General features: G+C 40.8%; 1 protein-coding gene across 8 annotated transcripts in view; it reads right to left on the bottom strand.

The window, feature by feature from the left end:
- Window positions 1–21,142, bottom strand: part of SPEN (spen family transcriptional repressor) — a 148,119-nt gene that overhangs the window by 73,936 nt on the left and 53,041 nt on the right. For 7 of the 8 annotated variants that reach the window (XM_089773083.1, XM_075906122.2, XM_089773082.1 and 4 more), the window contains one exon: window positions 16,149–16,625. In XM_089773083.1, coding sequence (XP_089629209.1) covers window positions 16,149–16,625 — 477 coding nt within the window. Of the gene's footprint in view, window positions 1–16,148; window positions 16,626–19,859; window positions 21,140–21,142 lie in introns of those variants that run through there. The other variant, XM_075906120.2, reaches the window with a different exon arrangement.

Genomic DNA, 21,142 nt, shown 5'->3' on the forward strand with positions numbered 1-21,142 from the left:
AGGGGCCAAAAAGCCCTTCTTTAACAGAAGCTTCCATCAATTTCCATGCAGTCATTTCAGCTCAGCTGAATGTGGCTACTAGGAGTCCTTGACTCAGACAGTACTTGTGAACTGGCAGAGGGGAACTTTCATGTATATTAGTTTAAAAAAATTCAACATTCTCCAACGTTAATGTAGTGTTATGGTTACACAAATACTAAAATTTAAAATGGCATCTTCTCCCTGGCTTTTATTACTATCACCTCCAGGAGAAACGGAAAAGACGACTTATGATGGGGGCTAATTTGGCTACGACAAATCAGGAAAGGTCTTGGAGTTATCGTGGATAGTTCTCTGAAACTGTCCACACAGTGTGCTGCAGCAGTCAAAAAATCAAATAGAATGTTAGGAATTAAGAAAGAGAGAAAATAAGACAGAATATCTTACTGCCCCTGTATAAAACTACGGTACGCCCACATCTTGAGTACTGTATACAGATGTGGTCTCCTCACCTCAAAAAAGATATTTTGGCCTTGGAAAGGGTTCAGAAAAGGGAAACTAAAATGATCATGGGTTTGGAACAGGTCCCATATGAGGAGAGGCTAAAGCGACTGGGACTTTTCAGTTTGGAAAAGAGGAGACTGAGGGGGGATATGATAGAGGTATATAAAATCATGAGTGGTGTGGAGAGGGTGAATAAAGAAAAGTTCTTCATTAGTTCTCATAATATAAGGACTACAGGACACCAAATGAAGTTAATGGGTAGCAGGTTTAAAACTAATAATCGAAAGTTCTTCACTTAGCACATAGTCGACCTGTGGAACTCCTTGCCAGAGGAGGCTATGAAGGCTAGAACGATAACAGAGTTTAAAGAGAAGCTAGATAAATTCATGGAGGTTAGGTCCATAAAAGGCTATTAGCCAGGGGGTAGGAATGGTGTCCCTGGCCTCTGTTTGTCAGAGGCTGGAGACAGATGGCACGAGATAAATCGCTTGATCATTGTCTTCAGTCCACTCCCTCCGGGGCACCTGGTGCTGGCCACTGTCAGCAGACAGGCTACTGGGCTAGATGGACCTTTGGTCTGACCCAGTACTGCCATTCTTATGTTCTTTGGGTCATGTCTAGATGCTCATTTTACCAGAGCTGATGGGTTCCTTCTCTTCCAGAGCAATGTACATCATTTGGTCTGCTCTGTACACAAAAAGAGTTCAGTACCAGGGCCCCTATACAGTTATAATGTAGAATAGAAGCTCAATTTCACTAGCTCACTTCTGGGGCGGAGTAACTGGCCACCTCTGCCTTTTCCCACCATGTCTCCTGTGATCTTGACACATCAGCGTTTCTTCTGCAGTTTCATAGTCCTGCCTGAACAGATTCCTCTTCTGACAGAGCAAACAAGTCCAGGATCTCCTGCATGTTCCGTGTTGGAGCTCGTTTGCAATCCTTGAAATTCATGGTCAGGTGTGCGGCTGAGGTATGCTACTTGTTCTGAGGTCTGCTTGATACACTGGCCAAACAGAAAATGAAATTCAAGCTTTCCTGGGCCATTTCCGGTTCATCTGTAGAGCAGCAGAGTTCAAAGTGCTAGCCAGAGCAGTCACATTGGAGCACTGTGGGATACCTCCTGAAGGCCAAGAACACTGACTTTCACAGCACTGTGTCTTCACTACCCTAAAGTCAACCATGCAAGCTTAAATTTACTGTTACTCCTCACAAAAAGCAAAAGTACCAAAATGGACTTTAGCAGCTTTTAATGTTGGCGAAACAGTTTTTGTGGTGTGGAATCACTGTTTACAAAAATCAACCTAATTTGGCTAAATTCATTCTAAACTCATAGTATTCACTAGGCCTTAGGGTCCCACCTAACTCTATGGCTATACTACGCACTTTGCCAGAAGAGGCAATGCAAATGAAGTACTGATTAGCATTTTCTCGTGCTTCATTTGCATAAGCTCTTCCAGTCCGTTTTTGTGCCTCTCCCAAGGAGTCTTAGGATCTTGCGCAAAAAGAAAACATCCACACTGCTTGTTTCAGTGCAGAAACCTCAAGTGCAAAACAGACCTGAAGAAATTATGCAAATGAAGCACAAGAAAATGCTAATCCGTGCTTCATTTGCATTGCCTTTTCCAGCAAAGCACATAGTGTAGCCATAGTCTAGGACTGTAGGATTATCGACTCTCTACTTCCAGGAGGGCACCTTCAGATAAACTTGTAGGGGAATAGCTACCATTTTTAGGATGAAGTTATGACCTGTAGAATCACCATCTTTATTGCTTGTTGGAGATCATCTAAATTTGAAGACTCAAGAGACATTTGAAGCACTTTAATGTAGAACTGAAGCCCTGTCAACCCAGGAAAAAAAAATCCTGAAAAGTCACATTAGATATCTATTGGCAATTACTAAATCATCCACACAATTGTTATAACTGTAACAGGCTGGATTACAGAAAACCCCTTTTGACTGTCTGCCAGTGTGCTGATCCTGCCTACCCGTCCTCTGGGGCATCCCACCATACTTTTCTGCTGGGCCAGAAGCTTGGTCTCACCCAGCAAAGACACAATTCGGTGAATAGCTTCCCAGCAGAGCAACACAGATACCAAACCAGATCAGCTCTGGGAGGGTTCAACTACAGGGACTTGTCAGCATAGAATCCTAGAGCTGGAAGAGACCTCAAAAGCCATCAAGTCCAGTCCCCTGCTCAAGGTTGGACCAATCCCAATTAAAACAACCCAACCAGGGCTTTGTCAAGCCGGGACTTAAACACCTCTAGGGATGGAGACTCCACTACTTCCCTAGGTAACCCATTCCAGTGCTTCACCACCCTCCTAGTAAAATAGTTTTCCCTAATATCCAGCCTGGACCTACCCCACCGCAATTTGAGACCATTGTTCTTTGTTCTGCCATCTGTAACTACCGAGAACAGCCTCTCTCCAGACTCTTTGGAACCACCCTTCAGGAAGTCGAAGGCTGCTATCAAACCCCCCTCACTCTTTGCTTCTGCGGACTAAATAAACCCAACTCCCTCAGCCTCATCTCGTAGGACATATGGTCCAGCCCCCTAATCAATTTGGTTGCCCTCTGCTAGAGGCTCTCCAATGCATCCACATCCTTCCTGTAATTGGGGGCCCAGAACTGGACACAATACTCCAGATGTGGCCTCACCAGAGCCAAGTAAATAGGAATAAACACATCTCTGGATCGACTGGCAATGCTCCTTTTAATGCAATCTAGTATGACATTAGCCTTCTTGGCTACAAGGGAACGCTGTTGACTCATGTCCAGCTTCTCATCTCCCAGGTCCTTTTCTACAGAACTGCTACTTAGCCAGTTGGTCCCCAGCCTGTAACAATGCTTGGGATTCTTCCATCTCAAGTGCAGGACTCTACACTTGTCCTTGCTGAACCTCATCAGATTTCTTGTGGCCCAATCCCTCAATTTGTCTAAGTCACTCTGGATTCTATCCCTTCCCTCCAGCGTGTCTACCTCTCCCCCTAGCTTAGTGTCATCCACAAACTTGCTGAGGGTGCAATCCATCCCCTCATCCTGCTCATTAATAAAGATGTTGAACAAAACCTGTCCCAGAACTGAACCTTGGGGCACTCCGCTTGAAATCGACCACCATCCTGAAATCAAGCTGTTGATCACTATCCGCTGGGCCCAACCTTCCAGCCAGCTTTCTATCCATCTTACTGTCCATTTATCCAATCCACATTCCGTTAACTTGTGGCAAGAATATTGTGGGAGACCGTATCAAAAGCCTTGCTAAAAAGTCAAGGTATATAACATCCACTGACTTTCCCATGTCCACCAAGCCAGTTACCTCATCATAGAAGTTAATCAGATTGGTCAGGCACAACTTGCCTTTTGTGAATCCATACTGACTATTCTTGATCACTTTCCCCTCTTTCAACTGCCTCAAAATGGATTCCTTAAGGATCCCTTAAGGATCCCTTCCATGATTTTTCCAGGGATCAAGATAAAACTGACCAGCCTATAGTTCCTTGGATTGTCCTTCCCTTTCTTAAAGATGGGTACTAAATTTGCCTTTTTCCAATCATTCGAGCTCTCCACGACTTTTCAAAGATAATGGCCAAAGGCTCCTCAATTACATTTGCCAACTCTCTCAGTACCCTCGGATGCATTAAGTCCGGACCCATGGATTTATGTATGTTTATAGCTTTTCTAGATACTGCCTAACGTGTTCTTTCCCCACCAAGGGCTGTCCACCTTCATCCCACGTTGTGTCACTTAGCGCATTAGTCTGGGAACTGACCTTGTCCGTGAAGACAGAGGCAAAGAAAGCATTAAGCATCCAGGAGCACAGCCCCAAAGGGGACCAAACCCCCAAATAAATCCACCTTACTCTTTATAAAAGCTTTATACAGGTCAGTCCTTGAGAGAGAGACAGAGAGACAGAGAGAGAGATGCACAGAGTTTGCTTTCTTCCCCCATCCCAGTAACAATTATTTGCCCTGGGCTTGAGAAGTGTTTTTATTAAGCATAAAAATAGGATTTAAGTGATTGCAAGTAACAGATCAGGTTACTAAACATAGAAACAACATACGCCTAACACATTACAAAACTTATTACATGCAAATGCTTACCCCAAACAACTTTTTCATGAGCTAGGCAGCCTCTTAGATGCAGAGCTGCAGTGGTTCCGGACCCAGTGTAGGACTGAGCCGGGCTTGCTCAGTCTTGGCTTGCGCCAGGTCCAGGACCTACTGCCACTACAGCTCTGCATTTTAAATGCAGCAAGAGCCTAGGCTTATTGGGTAGTCAAGTACTCGACCAATCACATTTCCTCTCACTTGATGCCTCTCTATCAGTGGTAGCAAGGACGGAGGGAGCAGGAGCCAGTGCTGGCATTAGCCAGGTTAAAAGCTGGTTTCCCCCAGCACTGTGTCCACAGTGCTGCCTGCCCCCCACTTCTGCCTCTATCAGCTTAGGTTTATCAGGTAGTTGACTACACGCTCACATCCCTAGTGTAGAGTATATAATTCCAGGAGCTCTATGAATCATAGGAGGAAATTTCCATTCCATGGCTTGGAGGTATGCATCTGGTGTTCAAAGAAGGTAGTGGCTGACTTTCTAGCACAGAGAGGTTTTTTTTGCCATTGTAGCAGAATTGCTGAAAAGGAGATAACTGAAAAGGATAAGACTACAGAAAGAGGAATTGTTTACCCCCTACAACACAGCAGGTAAGAAAGAAATGGTGTTGTACTAATGAACTAGGTGTCTTTCTGTGGTTGCTTCCTCTCAGAGAAAGGAGGAGGACCAATAAGAATCTCATGTAAAGGGCCTAAATGATTTGCCTGAGGGCTTAATCATCAAAAACAGTGGTCTAAGTCTCAAACTTGCTAAGCAAGAACCATGTCCCAAAGAAGTCTAACTTCCTCACAGTCCTCAGAGCCAAATAACTAGGTCTCTCCATAACACAAGGATACCCTCAATGGGTATAGAATACCAGGGATGTTAAACAGATTTTATTGTAATCATGTAGCTACTAAAAACTTTAGTGGTTACACAGTTACATGCTGACTCCCCAGAAACAGGGCAGGCAGCCAGTGTGCTCCTGGCCCCACTCCCAGGGAGCCAACTCTCATACAGTGCGGGGCAGCAGCCTTTTCCTTAGGAGCCAGCATATAACTGTTTAGGTAGCTGATAAGCATGAGCGTATTGTTGACCAGTTTTAACAGCTACACTCTTACATACCAAATATTTATACAATGTTAATAATATATGCATACATACAGATACTAAGGCCGCCCTAAACAATATATTTATTGAACTCCAAACTTGAAATTTAGTAAGAAACGGGCTGTTCACAAAAAGAGGTCTAGCTCTGCCTGTATGCACCCCTCTGGAGGCAAAAAAACTCTGGGAATCGTTTTTGAAAAGGAGCCTTAACAAGCACTTGGAAATTCTGATCTCGGTTAACTAGTACAAGAGCAGAAAGGAAACCCAGCGTGAAGAAAAAAAGACAGTGGGCATGAATAAGAAACGTCTACGCAGTGGTCCCCAACCTTTCAGGGCTGCCAGGCGCCCAGGACCAGCACCGCGCATATGCCGCGTGCTCAGGGTAGGAGTAGCCCATGCACCACGCGCCTGGGGCCACCCATGCGCCATACACCTGGGGCTGGCACCGTGCATGCACAGTGTGCCCAGGGCAGGGCCGGCCCAGATCATTCGGCAGGCACACATAAATGCCCCTGCAGGCACCATGGCACCCGTGGGTACCGTGTTGGGAACCACTGGTCTACAATTACAAATGTAGAAAGTGATAGAGATGTAGCCGTGTTAGTCTGGTGTAGCTGAAACAAAATACAGGACTATGTAGCACTTTAAAGACTAACAAGATGGTTTATTAGATAATGAGCTTTCGTGGGCCAGACCCACTTCCTCAGATCAAATAATGGAAGAAAATAGTCACAACCATATATACCAAAGGATACAATTTAAAAAAAATGAACACACATGAAAAGGACAAATCACATTACAGAACAGAAGGGGGATGGGGGGGGGAAGGAAGGTGAATGCCAGTGAGTTAATGATATTAGAGGTGGGGAAGGGGAAATGTCTGTGAGTTAATAGTATTAGAGGTGATAATTGGGGAAGCTATCTTTGTAATGGGTAAGATAGTTGGAGTTTTTGTTAATTCCCCTGCGGAGAGTGTCGAATTTTAGCATGAATGCCAGTTCAGAGGATTCCCTTTCAAGTGCAGATTTGAATGTCTTCTGAAGTAGGATGCAGGTGAGTAGGTCATTCAGACAGTGTCCTTTCTGGTTGAAATGGCAAGCAACTGTTTTTTCTTTGTGATCCTGTCTAATGTCTGTTTTGTGGGCATTGATTCTTTGGCGAAGTGTCTGAGACGTTTGTCCAATGTACATAGCAGACGGACACTTTCGGCACATGATAGCATAGATTATATTTCTGGAGGCGTAGGAATATGTATTCTTGATCTTGTAACTCACTTGGTTAGGCCCAATAATGGTGTCAGCAGAGTGAATATGTGGACAAAGCTGGCAACGGGGTTTGTTGCAAGGGAAAGTACCAGGGTTGGTATTAGTGTGGTATGTCCTGTGGTTGTTGGTAAGAATCATCTTGAGGTTAGGTGGTTGTCTATAGGAGACTATGGGTCTGTCTCCCAGAGCTTCTTGGAGTTTAGTATCCTGTTCCAGTATAGGCTATAATCTATTGATAATGTGTTGGACAGGTATAAGTTGGGAGCTGTAGGTGATGACAAGTGGTGTTCTATTGTTGGTTTTCTTGGGTCTGTCTTGTAGTAGATGGTTTCTAGGTATTCGTCTGGCTCTTTCAATTTGCTTTTTTATTTCTCCGGGTGGGTAGTTGAGGTTTATAAATGCTTGGTAGAGATCCTGAAGTTTCTGGTCTCTGTCAGTGGGATTAGAGCAGATGCGGTTGTATCGAAGGGCTTGGCTATAGATGATGGATCGTATGGTGTGTGCTGGATGGGAGCTGGAAGCATGTAGGTAACTGTATGAGTCCGTGGGTTTTCTGTAGAGGGTGGTGTCTAATTTTCCATTGTTGATTTGTACTGTGGTGTTCAGGAAATGGATCTCTCGTGTGGAATGGTCCAGGCTGAGGTTAATGGTGGGGTGTAGGTTGTTGAAATCTCTGTGGAATGTCTCCAGTGTTTCTTGGCCATGCGTCCAGATCATAAAGATGTCATCGATGTAGCGTAAGTAGAGAAGGGGTAAAAGGGGACGGGAGTTGAGGAAACGTTGTTCTAGGTCAGCCATAAAGATATTAGCATACTGTGGGGCCATGCGTGTACCCATTTTCTTCCATTATTTTATCTGAGGAAGTGGGTCTGGCCCATGAAAGCTCATCTAATAAACCATCTTGTTAGTCTTTAAAGTGCTACATAGTGCTGTATTTTGTTTCAAATGTAGAAAGTGTTTTTATTATCTTTATAAAAACTAACAGTGTAATGCATCCAGTTTGTAACAACCTATTTAAACTACAAAAAATGTTCATCTCTTCTGAGATCTTAACTAATCTAAGAAAATATCCACACTAACATCAATTTAAAATTCAAAAATAACCACAGTAAAAACTACTTAAGCTGATAATATGAATAACTTAGAATGATCTAGACTTGTATCAATACAGAAGAGTCCTAACATGTTTTTCAAAAAGAGAAGCCAGCATTAGATTACATAAAATCACTTGTATTCCTTTGCAACTATGCACTGGCAGTTTTCCACCACTACCGAGCAAGAACTTCTGGGGGTTACCATAAAGCAACAGGACAAAGTGCTTTGAAATTGCCTCTTCCGTGGTTTTACATTGTGCTCTTTATAACTTACATGTCTATGAATTCGTGAAGTTTCTCTTGTCAAGAGCCTGCTTTTGGTCAAGTGAAATACTTTATTTAACAGTGAAAATAATAGATAATCATAAGCCACTTTAACTGTAAAAACTGAATAATCCATTATAGTTAAATAGTTTGATACAAATGTGAATATTTCAGTATTATCACAATTAAAATGATCACACAACTTTACCTGCAAACATTAACATTTCAGAGTACAATGATACTTTCTTTGAACTGTATAGCCATTATAACCGTCATAGAACCCTAATACACTTAGGCATACAAAGAATAAGTTTAATGCAAATTTTCATCTTTTGTTTACTTTTTGATTTAAATCAGATCCTTAAGTTTTTAATAAGGTTTTGTTAAAAGCTGAAAGATATTCAGTTTATTTTTAAAGTAATTACATGACTTGCTTCCAAGCCAAAATGAGAGTATAACATTTTTAGCTTAAAGACATTTAACAGCATCATTTAAACCCTAACAAAAAGGAAAGTAAAGCAAATATTCAGATACAACTACAAAGACTCTACTGGGATAGCTATCATTAATTTCTGGTGTCCAGATTACAGATTCAACACATGGCAATGTGCATATAACATACGGCAGAAGGAAAATTTCAGTGTCAAAGGGATTTTCAAATTTAACTTTTTCATTTGAAAAGGTGGTGGCATGTGAGGCTTCTGAAGTAACTCCTATTTATTTTTGTATCCCACCTTTATCACTGCTGTAGCCATCTTCCCAGTAACATATCCTGGTTTAAATAGCTACCACTTCTCACACAGCAATTGTAAGCACATCCCTTCCCCCACAAGTTTAACCACAGACTCCTGTATGTCACATGACTGGAACCCTGCTGGTCTCTCCCAGCCCTTCCCCCTCCTACTCCACAGAAGTTAGGCAGGAGGAGGAAACACAGCTCACATACAGCCTCTGGGAGGAGGCATTCAGCCAAGTCAAACTGGATGATTCCAGTTTAGACTGGTTCTGGAGACAAACAAGCAGTTCCTTGCTTCACCGATCCCCACTATTCAGATGCAGTGAACTCTCTGCAGTATATAAGCAGAGAGGATTGTATTCTGAGTCTGACTTCTCATTCTATTTCCTAAAGAAATCATTAAATCAAAACAGCTTCTTAAAGCGCATATTAAGAATGGGTCATTCCCAACACACACTCCACATATTTCTTTTTTAAAACCCTTCCTGAAATAACCAGTTCAAGCAATTCTAAGCAAAGCATCACAAAACCTCTATAAGAGAAGAGATGGAACTGTGTTCAGTCCCCCCGTCGCTTGCAAATATCTTTGGGAGGTTTCAACCCAGACACACAATTAAAAAGTATTTTTTTAAATCACATATGAAGATGTGTCACAAAGACGGGTAATGATGTGGAATGTAACTTAATAGAGTTAAGCTGGAACACAAAAGACAGGACTATGCAGCACTTTAAAGACTAACAAGATGGTTTATTAGGTGATGAGCTTTCGTGGGCCAGACCCACTTCCTCAGATCAAAATGTGGAAGAAAATTGGCACAACCATATATACCAAAGTGATACAGTCAAAAAAAGTGAACGCATATAAAATTGACGAATAAGATTTACGAACAGAGGACGGGTGAGGAGGGAAGGTTAGTGTCTGTGAGGCAATGGCATTGGGGTGATAATTGGGGAAGCCATCTTTACAAAGATAGCTTCACCAATTATCACCCCAATGTCATTACCTCACAGACACTAACCTTGTCCCCTCACCCCTCCTCTGTTTGTAAGTCTGATTTGTCAATTTTATATGTGATCACTCTTTTTGACTATCACTTTGGTATATATGGTTGTGCCAATTTTCTTCCACAAATTGATCTGAGGAAGTGTGTCTGGCCCATGAAAGCTCATCACCTAATAAACCATCTTGTTAGTCTTTAAAGTGCTGCATAGTCCTGTCTTTTGTTTCAGCTAGACCAGACTAACACAGCTGCATCTCTATCAGGAATAGAGTTAAGGCTGCGCTATAGAAAAATACCAGCAACCTCCTGGATAAAGCCAAAAAAGTTTACTCTACACTTGAATATCAACAGTATACTCTTTACAGTGCAAGGGTGTGTGTAAACTACATGGCTCCGTCGACGGAGCCATGTAGATTTGTTTGTTTGGCAAAGGGAAATGAAGCCACGATTTAAATAATCGCGGCTTCATTTAAATTTAAATGGCTGCCGCGCTGAGCCAACAAACAGCTGATCAGCTGTTTGTTGGCTCAGCGCACTAGTCTGGATGCTCCCGCGCCGACCTGAAAGCCCTTTATCGACCTCCCCGCTATGCCTCGTAGGATGAGGTTTACCGGGGAGGTAGATAAAGGGCTTTCATGTCGGCAGGAGAGCGCCCAGACTAGCACGCTGAGCCGACAAACCGCTGATCAGCTGTTTGTCGGCTCAGCGCGGCAACCATTTAAATTTAAATGAAGCCGCGATTATTTAAATCGCAGCTTCATTTCCCTTTGCCAAACAAACAAATCTACATGGCTCCGTTAGCAGATTAATACTGCTGTATTTTTGACCAAAAAGGCCCCAAAGTATTTTGCTGACTAGTTCAAGTGTTAGGCAACTCAAAAGAATCAGTCTTTCAGAAAAAGGTAAAACCTATTATGCAATATAAATCTTAAACAATTACTCTAAAGAGATCCAGATGAACTAAGGAAGCGTAAAATCAATGAGGAGCCTCCTTGTGGCATCTTAAAGACTAAAAAATGTATTTGCGCAGAAGCTTTCATGGGCTGGAACCTACTTCATCAGATGCATGTTTTGCAGAGAGAGAGAGAACACACAGACTACAGTCAAGAAATTTTCAGATGGTTTTAAAAAAAGGAAGAGATGCTTGAGAGACAGCAAGCAAGACAAGACAAGACAAGACAAGACAAGACAAGACAAGACAAGACAAGACACCTCTTCCTTCTTTAAAGCCACCTGAAAAATTTCTGTCTATTCAATTTAAAGAAACGTGGTAACGTCCCATGGATGACTTTTTTTTTTTTTTAAAAGGATGATCTGACTATACTTAGTTTAGATGTAGTAAAGACACAGAAACATGAACAAAAGCAGAAGAACAAAACGATGCTGCTGGATAGCTGCTATAAAACTGAGGACACTAGGGGAATGTCTAGACTACATGCCTCTGCTGACAGAGGCATGTAGATTAGACTACCCGGCATAGGAAAATGAAGCGGCAATTTAAATAATCGCCGCTTCATTTAAATTTAAATGGCTGCCGCACTGAAAGTATACTGGGGAGGTCGACAAATGCCTTATGTCGACCACAGAGCGCCCAGACTAGTGCGCGGAGCAGACAAACAGCTGATCAGCTCAGCGCGGCAGCCATTTAAAATTAAATGAAGTGGAGATTATTTAAATCGCCGCTTCATTTTCCTATGCCGGGTAGCCTAATCTACATGCCTCTGTCGACAGAGGCATGTAGTCTAGACATACCCTAGGATTGTTGTATTTCTTATGGAAAATAATTAACTATAATTCACATTCCCTAAATCTAAGATAACATTTAAATGGCATATGGCTTTATCTCAACAAAATGATGACGATCAGAAATTTCACCCTGTAGATAATTACTGATTATCAAAATAAAAGCAATTTAAAAAATATTCTCTGCTCCAGTCTCTCCCAAACAGAAACATTCACTAAATTAATCTATATCCATACCACCCCCACCCCTCCAACACACACACACACACACACTTTTAAAAGGGTGAAGATCTTCATTTGGGTAAAGTTCATTCCATATGACTTTCTATATGAAATTCTTTTGCTCAATGATCACCATGACCAGACCAAAGTATGCACAGACATCTCCTAACCCACTCACAAATCCTAAATCTCATTTAAAATCAATGATTCATCACTAACTGTGGCAGACACAAGCTAAGAAAACAAGAAGGAGGGGGGACAACGACAGGGAAAAGCTGGTATTGTGTAATGAAACTAAATTCACTAATTTCTACTTTCACTTCAGCAATATGCAAATAAAGGCACCGAATAAACTAAAGTATTCTAAGTCCCATGCTCCCAAGAAATATTTACTGTTTTTGTTCCACTTGTTTTTCTCCATGATTAAAATACATTAGTTCTTGTGGATATTTTGATATATTGTGTGTTAAAAAAATCAAACACTAATGCCTGAATAAATTTGTTAGACTTTAAGGTGCCACATCTCATTTTTGCTGAAATAGACTAGTATAGCTAACCTTCTGAAACTTGTCACCAATGCTTTTATTTTCTACAGTTTCTGTTGCTCTAAAAAGAGGAACTTCAAAACAGATCAAGCACATTTTTTAAAATAACTTCTAATCTATAAAGTACCTGTTATTACAACTTTAGAAACACCTTATAAATAGCATAACTCTCAAATTCACATTCAGACACTAAACTAGAATTTCTTGATGTACATTTTATTTGGTGCTACAAAAACAAACTCTACAAATGCTTTTTGAGAATGAACTACTTTGCACATATGCTGGGTCTGGTGCTATAATATGTGGACAAGAGTTTGCACCTTATGGTGTGAATATCAGCTAATTGTACAACTAACTAAAACCGAAAAACAAAGCAAAAAACACCCTACCTTGAACTTAAACACTGAGTAAGCATTCTTGTAAAGTAACTACAGTTCTTCACCTTTTCTTTACATGTGTGCACATACAAAACTCAAAATGATTTCTTTTACTTTTTTTAATACTCTGCAATGAAAACTTTTGCTCAGTTGAAGAAAAAGATAAAAAACATTTCTAATAGGATTTGAGAAGACATAAGTTTAGTTGCCGAATGTCCACTTATCATGGGTGTGGCCAACTTTCCCACAGTCCCACAAAGTTTATTTACATCCATCAGTCCTGGCTCTCCCTGTTCTGTGTGGTTATTTAGCTCTAATTTACCCTTAAATGTCTTCTAAGAGCCCAGTATTTAGTGGAAGTGTTGGTAATGCTGCTAAACAATATTGACCTCCTGTGGTTTGGCAAATTCTCTGGTTCAGCTCTGGTCAGGTCCCGAGGGTGCCAAACTAGGAGGGTTCAACCTGTAGACTGAGCAAGGTGAGGGAGACAATACCCCCTGATGTAGTGCCTACTGGGACTACAGCCTAGCCTTCATGCATATTCTATTTTTAATCGAAGTACAACAAATGTGCTTCCCAATATACAATCTGTGGTGCATGAGAAAAATCAAAATAGTGTCGAAAGTAAGTAATGCTGGTGATAGGAAAAAACAAATGCAATTTCCATTTTTCCCTTTAATTCCGCCAAAAAAAAGTTCTCCACGATAACGTACACCAGTGGTCATCAACCGGGATCTACTGGTAGATCTTGGAGCCTCTGACAGGTGATCCTGACTGGTTTGGCCAAGAGGCTGTCAGGTGCCACCACTTCAGCTGCCCCTTCCCCCACTGCATTTCTGCTCTTTGCCTGGGAGCCTCCTGTGTTCTGTGCAGGGCAAGGGAGGGAGAAGAGGGGTGCTGATCTCAAGGTGCCCATTTCTCCCTCTTTATATCCTATCTCCACAGAGCAGAGAGGGGGCACAAGACTTGGAGGGGAAGAGTTTGCTGGTTGCTTTTGGGAGTGGTGCCGGGCCAGGACAGGGGCGAACCTGCCTTAGCCCCACTGCACCACCACCCAGGAGCTACAGTGCCCAGCTGAAACCCACAACCCTACCCAGTCATGAACCTCCTCCTGCACCTCAAGCCCCTGCCCTAGCACCTCTGTATCCAAATGCCCTCCCAGAGCCTACACCTAGAACTCCCTCCTCCACCCCAAGCTCAGCACAGGGCTCCTCTCATACTCCAAATCCCTTAACTCAAGATCAGAGCCTGCACCCAAACCCTCTGCCCCAGCCTGGTAAAGAAGTGAGTGAGAATGAGGGAGGGAGAGAGGGAGGGAGGGGGAGGATGGAGTGAGCAGGGGCAGGGGCAGGGTCTTGGATAAGGGGCACGAAGGAAGCAGGGTAAGGGTATTTAGGTTTGAGGCAGATCTTGGATTGCATTTAAATTCAAAAAGGGATCTCATGCTTAAAAAGGTTGGAGACCACTATCGTACACTGACTGGGTGGAAGATGCAAGAGTGATTTTAAAAAAAGAACACAGAAGCCTAACTAAGTAAAACTTACAAATGCAATTTTTGTTTCTCAAAGCTATGTAGGGTTTGTTTTTTCAAAGCTATGTAGGGTTCATTCTTGCTATAACATTCACATGCCAGTCTCAGACATTTTCACGTCAGCTTTACTATCTGGTATTTTGTAAGAGACGAAAGGGTCTACTTTCACTGTCTTTTTATTAGTTTTTTAATCTTCTAAATTACCCCATTGCCAAAGAAAACATCCAACAATAATAAAAGATCTCTTAAAATATATACGTAAAATGAAGCTTAACTGAAGTGGAATTCAACACACTCCAAACCTATGTTTGCATATTCTAGTGATATAAACAAAGTATTTTTCCACACAACATTGTCCAAGTAAGGAAAATCTTGTAATCTTACTATATTTAGTCTATAAAGTCCTTTCTATGGGTTATGTCTTTCAAAGAATGAATATATAACAATTATTTTAATTCAATTATTTTTCTGCTCATTATTCCATGGTAGCTTATGGGAAACTGCCTCAGAGCCAGATTTTTTTTAAGTGTGTAGCATTCAGAAACTCCCAAAATTTGACCTTAAATATTTACACTTGGGTCTAGAAAGGACCTATTGCTGCACAAAAATACAGTTTACAATGGACAATGGAGACAATGAGACAGACATGAAAGAGAGGCATGAGAGGATTCTCTTGGACACACCGGTGGCGATTTTCACTTTAAGAACTCACTAGACATCAGTCAGATTGTCTAGCTGCACTCGTTCCTGACTCAGTGCAGAAGGTTAGACTAACTGGATGACTGCTCAGGGTTCCTTCTAGGGATGTAAAATACTGTTTAGTTAACCAATTAAATGTTGCTAACTGATTCAAAGGAGGTGGGCAGGGGAGTCACTCCAGCCTAGCTGGGCTGGCGCAACCCACTGTCTGCAGTGGAGGGCTGTTTCAGCCTTTGCTAGTTAATCATAACCAGTTAACCATAACCGGTAACAGTGATGTTTACTGGAACCATTGACATCCCTTCCAGTCCTACTTTTTTTATGACTTTTCTGTTAGGCTCTAAAGTCTGTATAGCATTTATCATAATTCACGAAGGTGAATGAGCATTAGTACAACTGGGTATTTCAGTTTATTGAAAGAAAATCAGCTCCTTGATTAGCTTTAGTTATTACACTAGTTTTAACCACATACACATTATATTCCAATGCTGAAGCCATCATGCAGCTGACTATATAAAGCTCTTAGGAGTTGAATAGTCAAGATTTTTTTCCCACTAACTCTTCTGGAAGTGTAAAGTTTTCTTGCAAAAAAGATAAAACTTCTCAAAGTACTAGTAGTAAAAGGGTTGTAGTGATCTCATCAGTACAACCATTATTTTTTACACAGTATACAACAGAATATTCACTAGAATTTGAAAAATCAGTTATAACTATGCTTCTGTCTAAATAAACCTCTTCTGCAATGCACTGCCCTTATGTTACATGACTGTAGACGTCTACATTTGTGCACAGAATTCCGAATAATTTGTATGGGTCTTCCAAGATATTACTGTTTGTGATAGCTGAGGATTCTGTTCCTCATGTTTGCCTGCTACAGCTGCTGTCCAGAGAAAAGGGTTACTATACACTGAAAATTTTCTTTATACCCAGCTGATCACTGTTTGGTTTCATTTAATAATGCATCCATGATGACCAAAATTTGTTAACCTACCTGTCGCTGCTGGTACTACTGCTGCTGCTGATTGAATCGCTACTTGATGATCTACTCCTAGAGCCGCTGCCGCTAGGGGACCTTGTAGGTCTAGATGCTTGGCTAGCCAACCTCTGGGGAGATTGGGTCCTAGACTGGGACGAATGTGGTGACCGGCTCCTGCTGTGCTGGTAATTCCGTTCTGGCCTTCTGCCTCGTACCTCCCGTGTAATATCATCCCTGTAGATATCCCTGTGTACCACACTGGGCAATGTAAACTGCTCCCGGGCCCTAGGTTCATAACGGGGGTCATGAGCATCAAAACGGTTTGGACTTCGACTCCGGGAAGTATAATAGAGCCCATGCTGTAATGTCCGCTCTCGAGGGTCTCTATAGTAATCCTGATCGTAATGTCTTGTCCGATCAAATCCTCCCGTCCCCCGTTCATGGTGTCCATAGGCACTATGTTCATAAGCACGCTCCCTGTTATCTGAAGCCCTGCATTTATAAGGGGGGAAAAATATTTAATCAATCAGAGAAGTGTGCAAGCAAAACAAAAAGCAACTCATGCAAACATTCAGGTCAGCACTTTGTTTTTGCAGCTGGTTCTTCTCTAACAGCAATAACCTATTAAGCACACTGTCACGCTTAAAAATTTTACTTGACTCCAAAGTTATATTCATATATAGAAGAGCTGAGCAATCATTGTGTTTTAATCATAAATTGGGCTTTCATGACCAGCATTCTTCACAGCAGAATATACCAATTTTTTCACATTTTTGTATGGCGTCCTTGTTGAATTATCTTTTTTCAAATATGCTTTTAATACTTCTAAGAGAAACCATTGTTTTTTCCTTCATCCTTCATCTAGTTTTAACCACTGTAAATGAATTTTAACATTCATTTGCAATCTTACTATTGTTTCTTCAGAAATATCATTATAAAATTTGGCTATAGCCATGAAAGCCTCAATTAAAAGCATGTTCCAGAATTAAGAAGCTGCTTTCAAAAGGGGTTGTGTATCTATGGTCCTCCTTATTCATGATACAGTAAAACCTGTGTTATCCGGCATGCTCGGGGATTAGGGCATTCTTGGTTATCTAAAAATTCCGGCTGAGGGCCCCATCAACCTAGGAAAAATCAATGGACAATACTAGGAAAACTCAAGTTTTTAATATTGGTAGTTTTGTAGTTTGAGGCAGTTGGTCTCACATTTCTATTTTGAGTTAAAGATGATTAGTACTTAAATAAAAAAATTGTTAAGCCAATCATGGTAAACCAAGCCAAACCTGTGTGCCTGAAGACTAGTATTGTGGCTGGGGGCAGTGCCGGTTAACAAAGTTTTCTGATTAACAGAGTGCTGGATAACAAAGGTTTCACTGTATTGTGGAAATTGCAGATTCTGCATTATTAGGTTTACACTGCAATTTTGTTTAAATTCACTTACTTTGCAGTCCCCAATTTTGCATACGTTTTTGAAGTTTGCAGCACACACTTTCCCCCCCTTACTACATTAAATGATCTTATAGTGTCTTGGGAAGGACTAAAACCAGGTTGGGGAGAGCAGGGTGGATGTGCAAATTGTGGAGAAGGAAACAGGCAGAAAAATGATAAAAATAGGAGAGCCCTATATTGGGCATGGTATTGCCACCCTTACTTCTGCACTGCTGCTTGCACTGATTTCAGTGCTGGGTACTCAGCTGGCAACCTTCATTTTCCAATCACTCAGAAGCACAGAAACAGGGGTGGCAAACCCATACGTGCTGTAGGGTTCTGCCTCCATCCCCAGTTATTACCTCTCTCATTTTTCTGCCCTTTTCCCTTCCCCACCACTCCTGGAGGCTGCCCCACTCACCCTGTTCTGATAACCAGGGCTCGACAAATAATGTAATCTACTCGCCCGTGGCGAGTAGATTACAACCCGGAAGAGCCGGCACAGAGCAATCTGCGCATGCGCAGATCACAGAACTGCGCGGCTTGCAAGCGGGGCTCACCGCCGTTTGGCAAGCCCTGCTGATAACCACAGTTTGCTGCACCTACAGTGTTAGAATAAAAATGTTTAAAAAAAATCACATGCACAACATAATATTTGAGTATTTATATGGTTCCAGAAAGTTTTTCTTTAAAAAAAAAAAGTCTACAGTGGCTTTTCCAAATTATTGCTATTAATAATTTTCCATGTCTTATCCACAATTTTCCATGTCTTATCCACAAATCGGCCACAATTATTTTAAGATTATCCCATGATTCAAATAGTGTCTTAACCTAATTTTCTAGGTTTCTCTGCAATATATAACTTAGCTTCTTTAAAACATTTCCATCCTCATTACAAGGAGTTTTGATATCAGAATTCTATATCTTGGTATGTTGTTCTTCCTAAGCAAATATTTTTATTACTAATATCAGAAAAATTTAATTGCTAAATCGCAAGAACTACTGTCAAAGAGGATGGAAGCCCCAAAAAGTATTAAAACCCCATATGAAGAAATATAAATTTGCTTTTCTGGTTACGTTTAATTGTTATGATTTTCAATTCATTGTTGCAATCAAAGGATTTATGGATCCACCCTAGGCCAATGAAACACATTAGTTTAATGTAGCTAAGGACCATTCTGTGTTTCAGTATTAAAAACATTTTGTAGTCACTGGAGGACAGTTCTATCTTCTAAGCATGTTAGTGTGCTCTCTCAAATAAGAGTATAGCAAAATTGAAAGATGAAGTTAACAGAGTATTTCAAATGTTTAGTATACTAATTTAAACAGGTACTAGGATGGTATGTCTTCAAGACAGGTCTACAAAATGGCAGATTAAGGAGGATAGAGAACAAATCAATTGTTTGAAAAAGATATTTGCACAATTATGAACCAGTGTCTATATTAAACTTCAAAACTTAATTATCCATTTTACAAACAATATTTTAATCTCTCTCCTGTACCTTTTCAGATTCTTCCAACATAACCCAATTAATCATCAGCCACTTCAACTCCTTGAATCTTAATAACCCAACTTACTCCACAGTTCCCCCTCTTCTGCTGCATAAGATTTGTCTTTTATCAAAATATATGGAAATATTTCAGTTTTTCAGACTGGTGGCTGGATCAGAATTTTCCTTGATATCTTGGAAAGTTACTCAGTAATTTACAAATATGCCCCATAGAGGCTCTGGAACCATAATGCCTACACTATACCTACCCTGTTTCTTACACTGCACCTCACCTTAAAGTAACTGCCTGCTTAGTCTGTATTTTTTCCCTCCCAAATCTTTTTAAAAAAGCCAACCACACTAACAAAATGTAAAATAAAATTTTAAATAACTTTTCTCCTACTTAAAATTCATTACATATTCTTCTAGTTCACTAGTTCTTGCTTGTAACTATTTCAATGCTTAACAAGAGTTTTTCTTTCTTTCCCCCTTTTGAAGGAACAAGATCAACAATTTTATCAATGATTGCATTTAGCAGCCTATCAAATGTTAGCCAGTGAAAGAATTTAATGATGTAACAGAAAAAGCAATACTGCTAAAAGGTTACTATTATAGCTGACATAAAAGAGCAAAGTCCTCATCTACAAAAAGGACACAGAAGACAGACACAAGAGCTAGGCAGAGCTGAACATCTAATGGCTAGAGTGCTTTTCTGATTATTAGTACAAAGAACTACTGGAGTTAGTGGAAAGAGAGGGGTGACTTGGGTTAGGAGAGGGCTAATATACACAGGGCAGGGCATACCAACCTTTTCCAAGTGTGGAAACACGACCTATATTCCCAATTAAATCTAGGGAGAGAATTGTGACCATAACTTCCCCAATTTTGGCCCCTCTTACAGGGGTAATCCACCTTCTTAATGGATAAGGGTGTCAAATGATATTTTAGATGAACCAACAAGAAAAAAAATCTGATAAAATAAAAAAAATCCACAGGAAGCAAGTAGTCCCAAACTGAAACCATAACTCTGAAACCCCCAGACTTCTTTCTTGAGACAGTAGGCACTTAGAAATGCATCCATTATTTTAATTTCCAGCCCTAAGTCTGAATCAAACAGCTGGTAGAAGTACACCCAATGTATGAGAGAATGCATGATGACTGGCCAGCCGGTATGCTCTATCCATCTTTGTAATCATCCAGCCCAGTCAATTTTGATTGATGTATCCACAAACTGATTATTAGCACCATGTCCTTAAAGCTAAAGTACCATTAACTGTGCAGTAGCAAACGACCTTTTAAGATACTAGATAGTAATCCGCTCCCCTTCGCTGTGCACCATCATACACCTCTTGGCTGTATACCATCCCATAAATTCAAGGCAGTGGTTCTTGTTCCAGTACTTTTACAATGACTATAATTTCCAAATTTTAGAAACGTCCATCTCTTTTTTTGAAAATACCATCATGAAGAATAATTCCAATAACCTGGAACTGATGTAGATCCAAAATAGAAACATCAAAAGCTGCCTTCAGTCTTCTTCATTCAATATATATTTCCACGCCTAAATGTTGTCTGTAGAATCCAAAATGCTGCATCACTGAAGTCTACTAGAATTTGTGATGACAATCCAATTAATACATAAACTGTATATAGTAAAAACTGAAAACTAGGCATCAAGCTTTCAAATAACCTTATTTTCTAGGTATTCCAAAGATACTCCATATAGAACTTGAGCTGCAGCAATATAGCTCCATCTGGTAGCAGGGATACATCCGAATAAGGCCTTAATTTTATCCAAAAAAAATGAATCATTACTTCTAGAATAACTCCAGTATCGATGCTGGTCACAGGAAGTCTTCAATCTTAAGATCACCTTATTTCAAAAGTAGATATCCAACCAGCTGCAGAAAACATCCTCTATGGATCCACAAGATACCAGCCAATGGGATAGGAATCACTTCCGTTTCCAACCCAAAATAGGAAACATAGATAATTCCCAAAATTTTAAATCCATCTGGGGGCCCTATATATGAGTTTGCGTTTCTCACCATATCAAAATACAAAATACCTGCCTAGAGAAACCTTGGAACT

Source organism: Pelodiscus sinensis, chromosome 24, assembly GCF_052426305.1.
Source record: "Pelodiscus sinensis isolate ZL-2025 chromosome 24, ASM5242630v1, whole genome shotgun sequence".
Classification (NCBI taxonomy): domain Eukaryota; kingdom Metazoa; phylum Chordata; order Testudines; family Trionychidae; genus Pelodiscus; species Pelodiscus sinensis.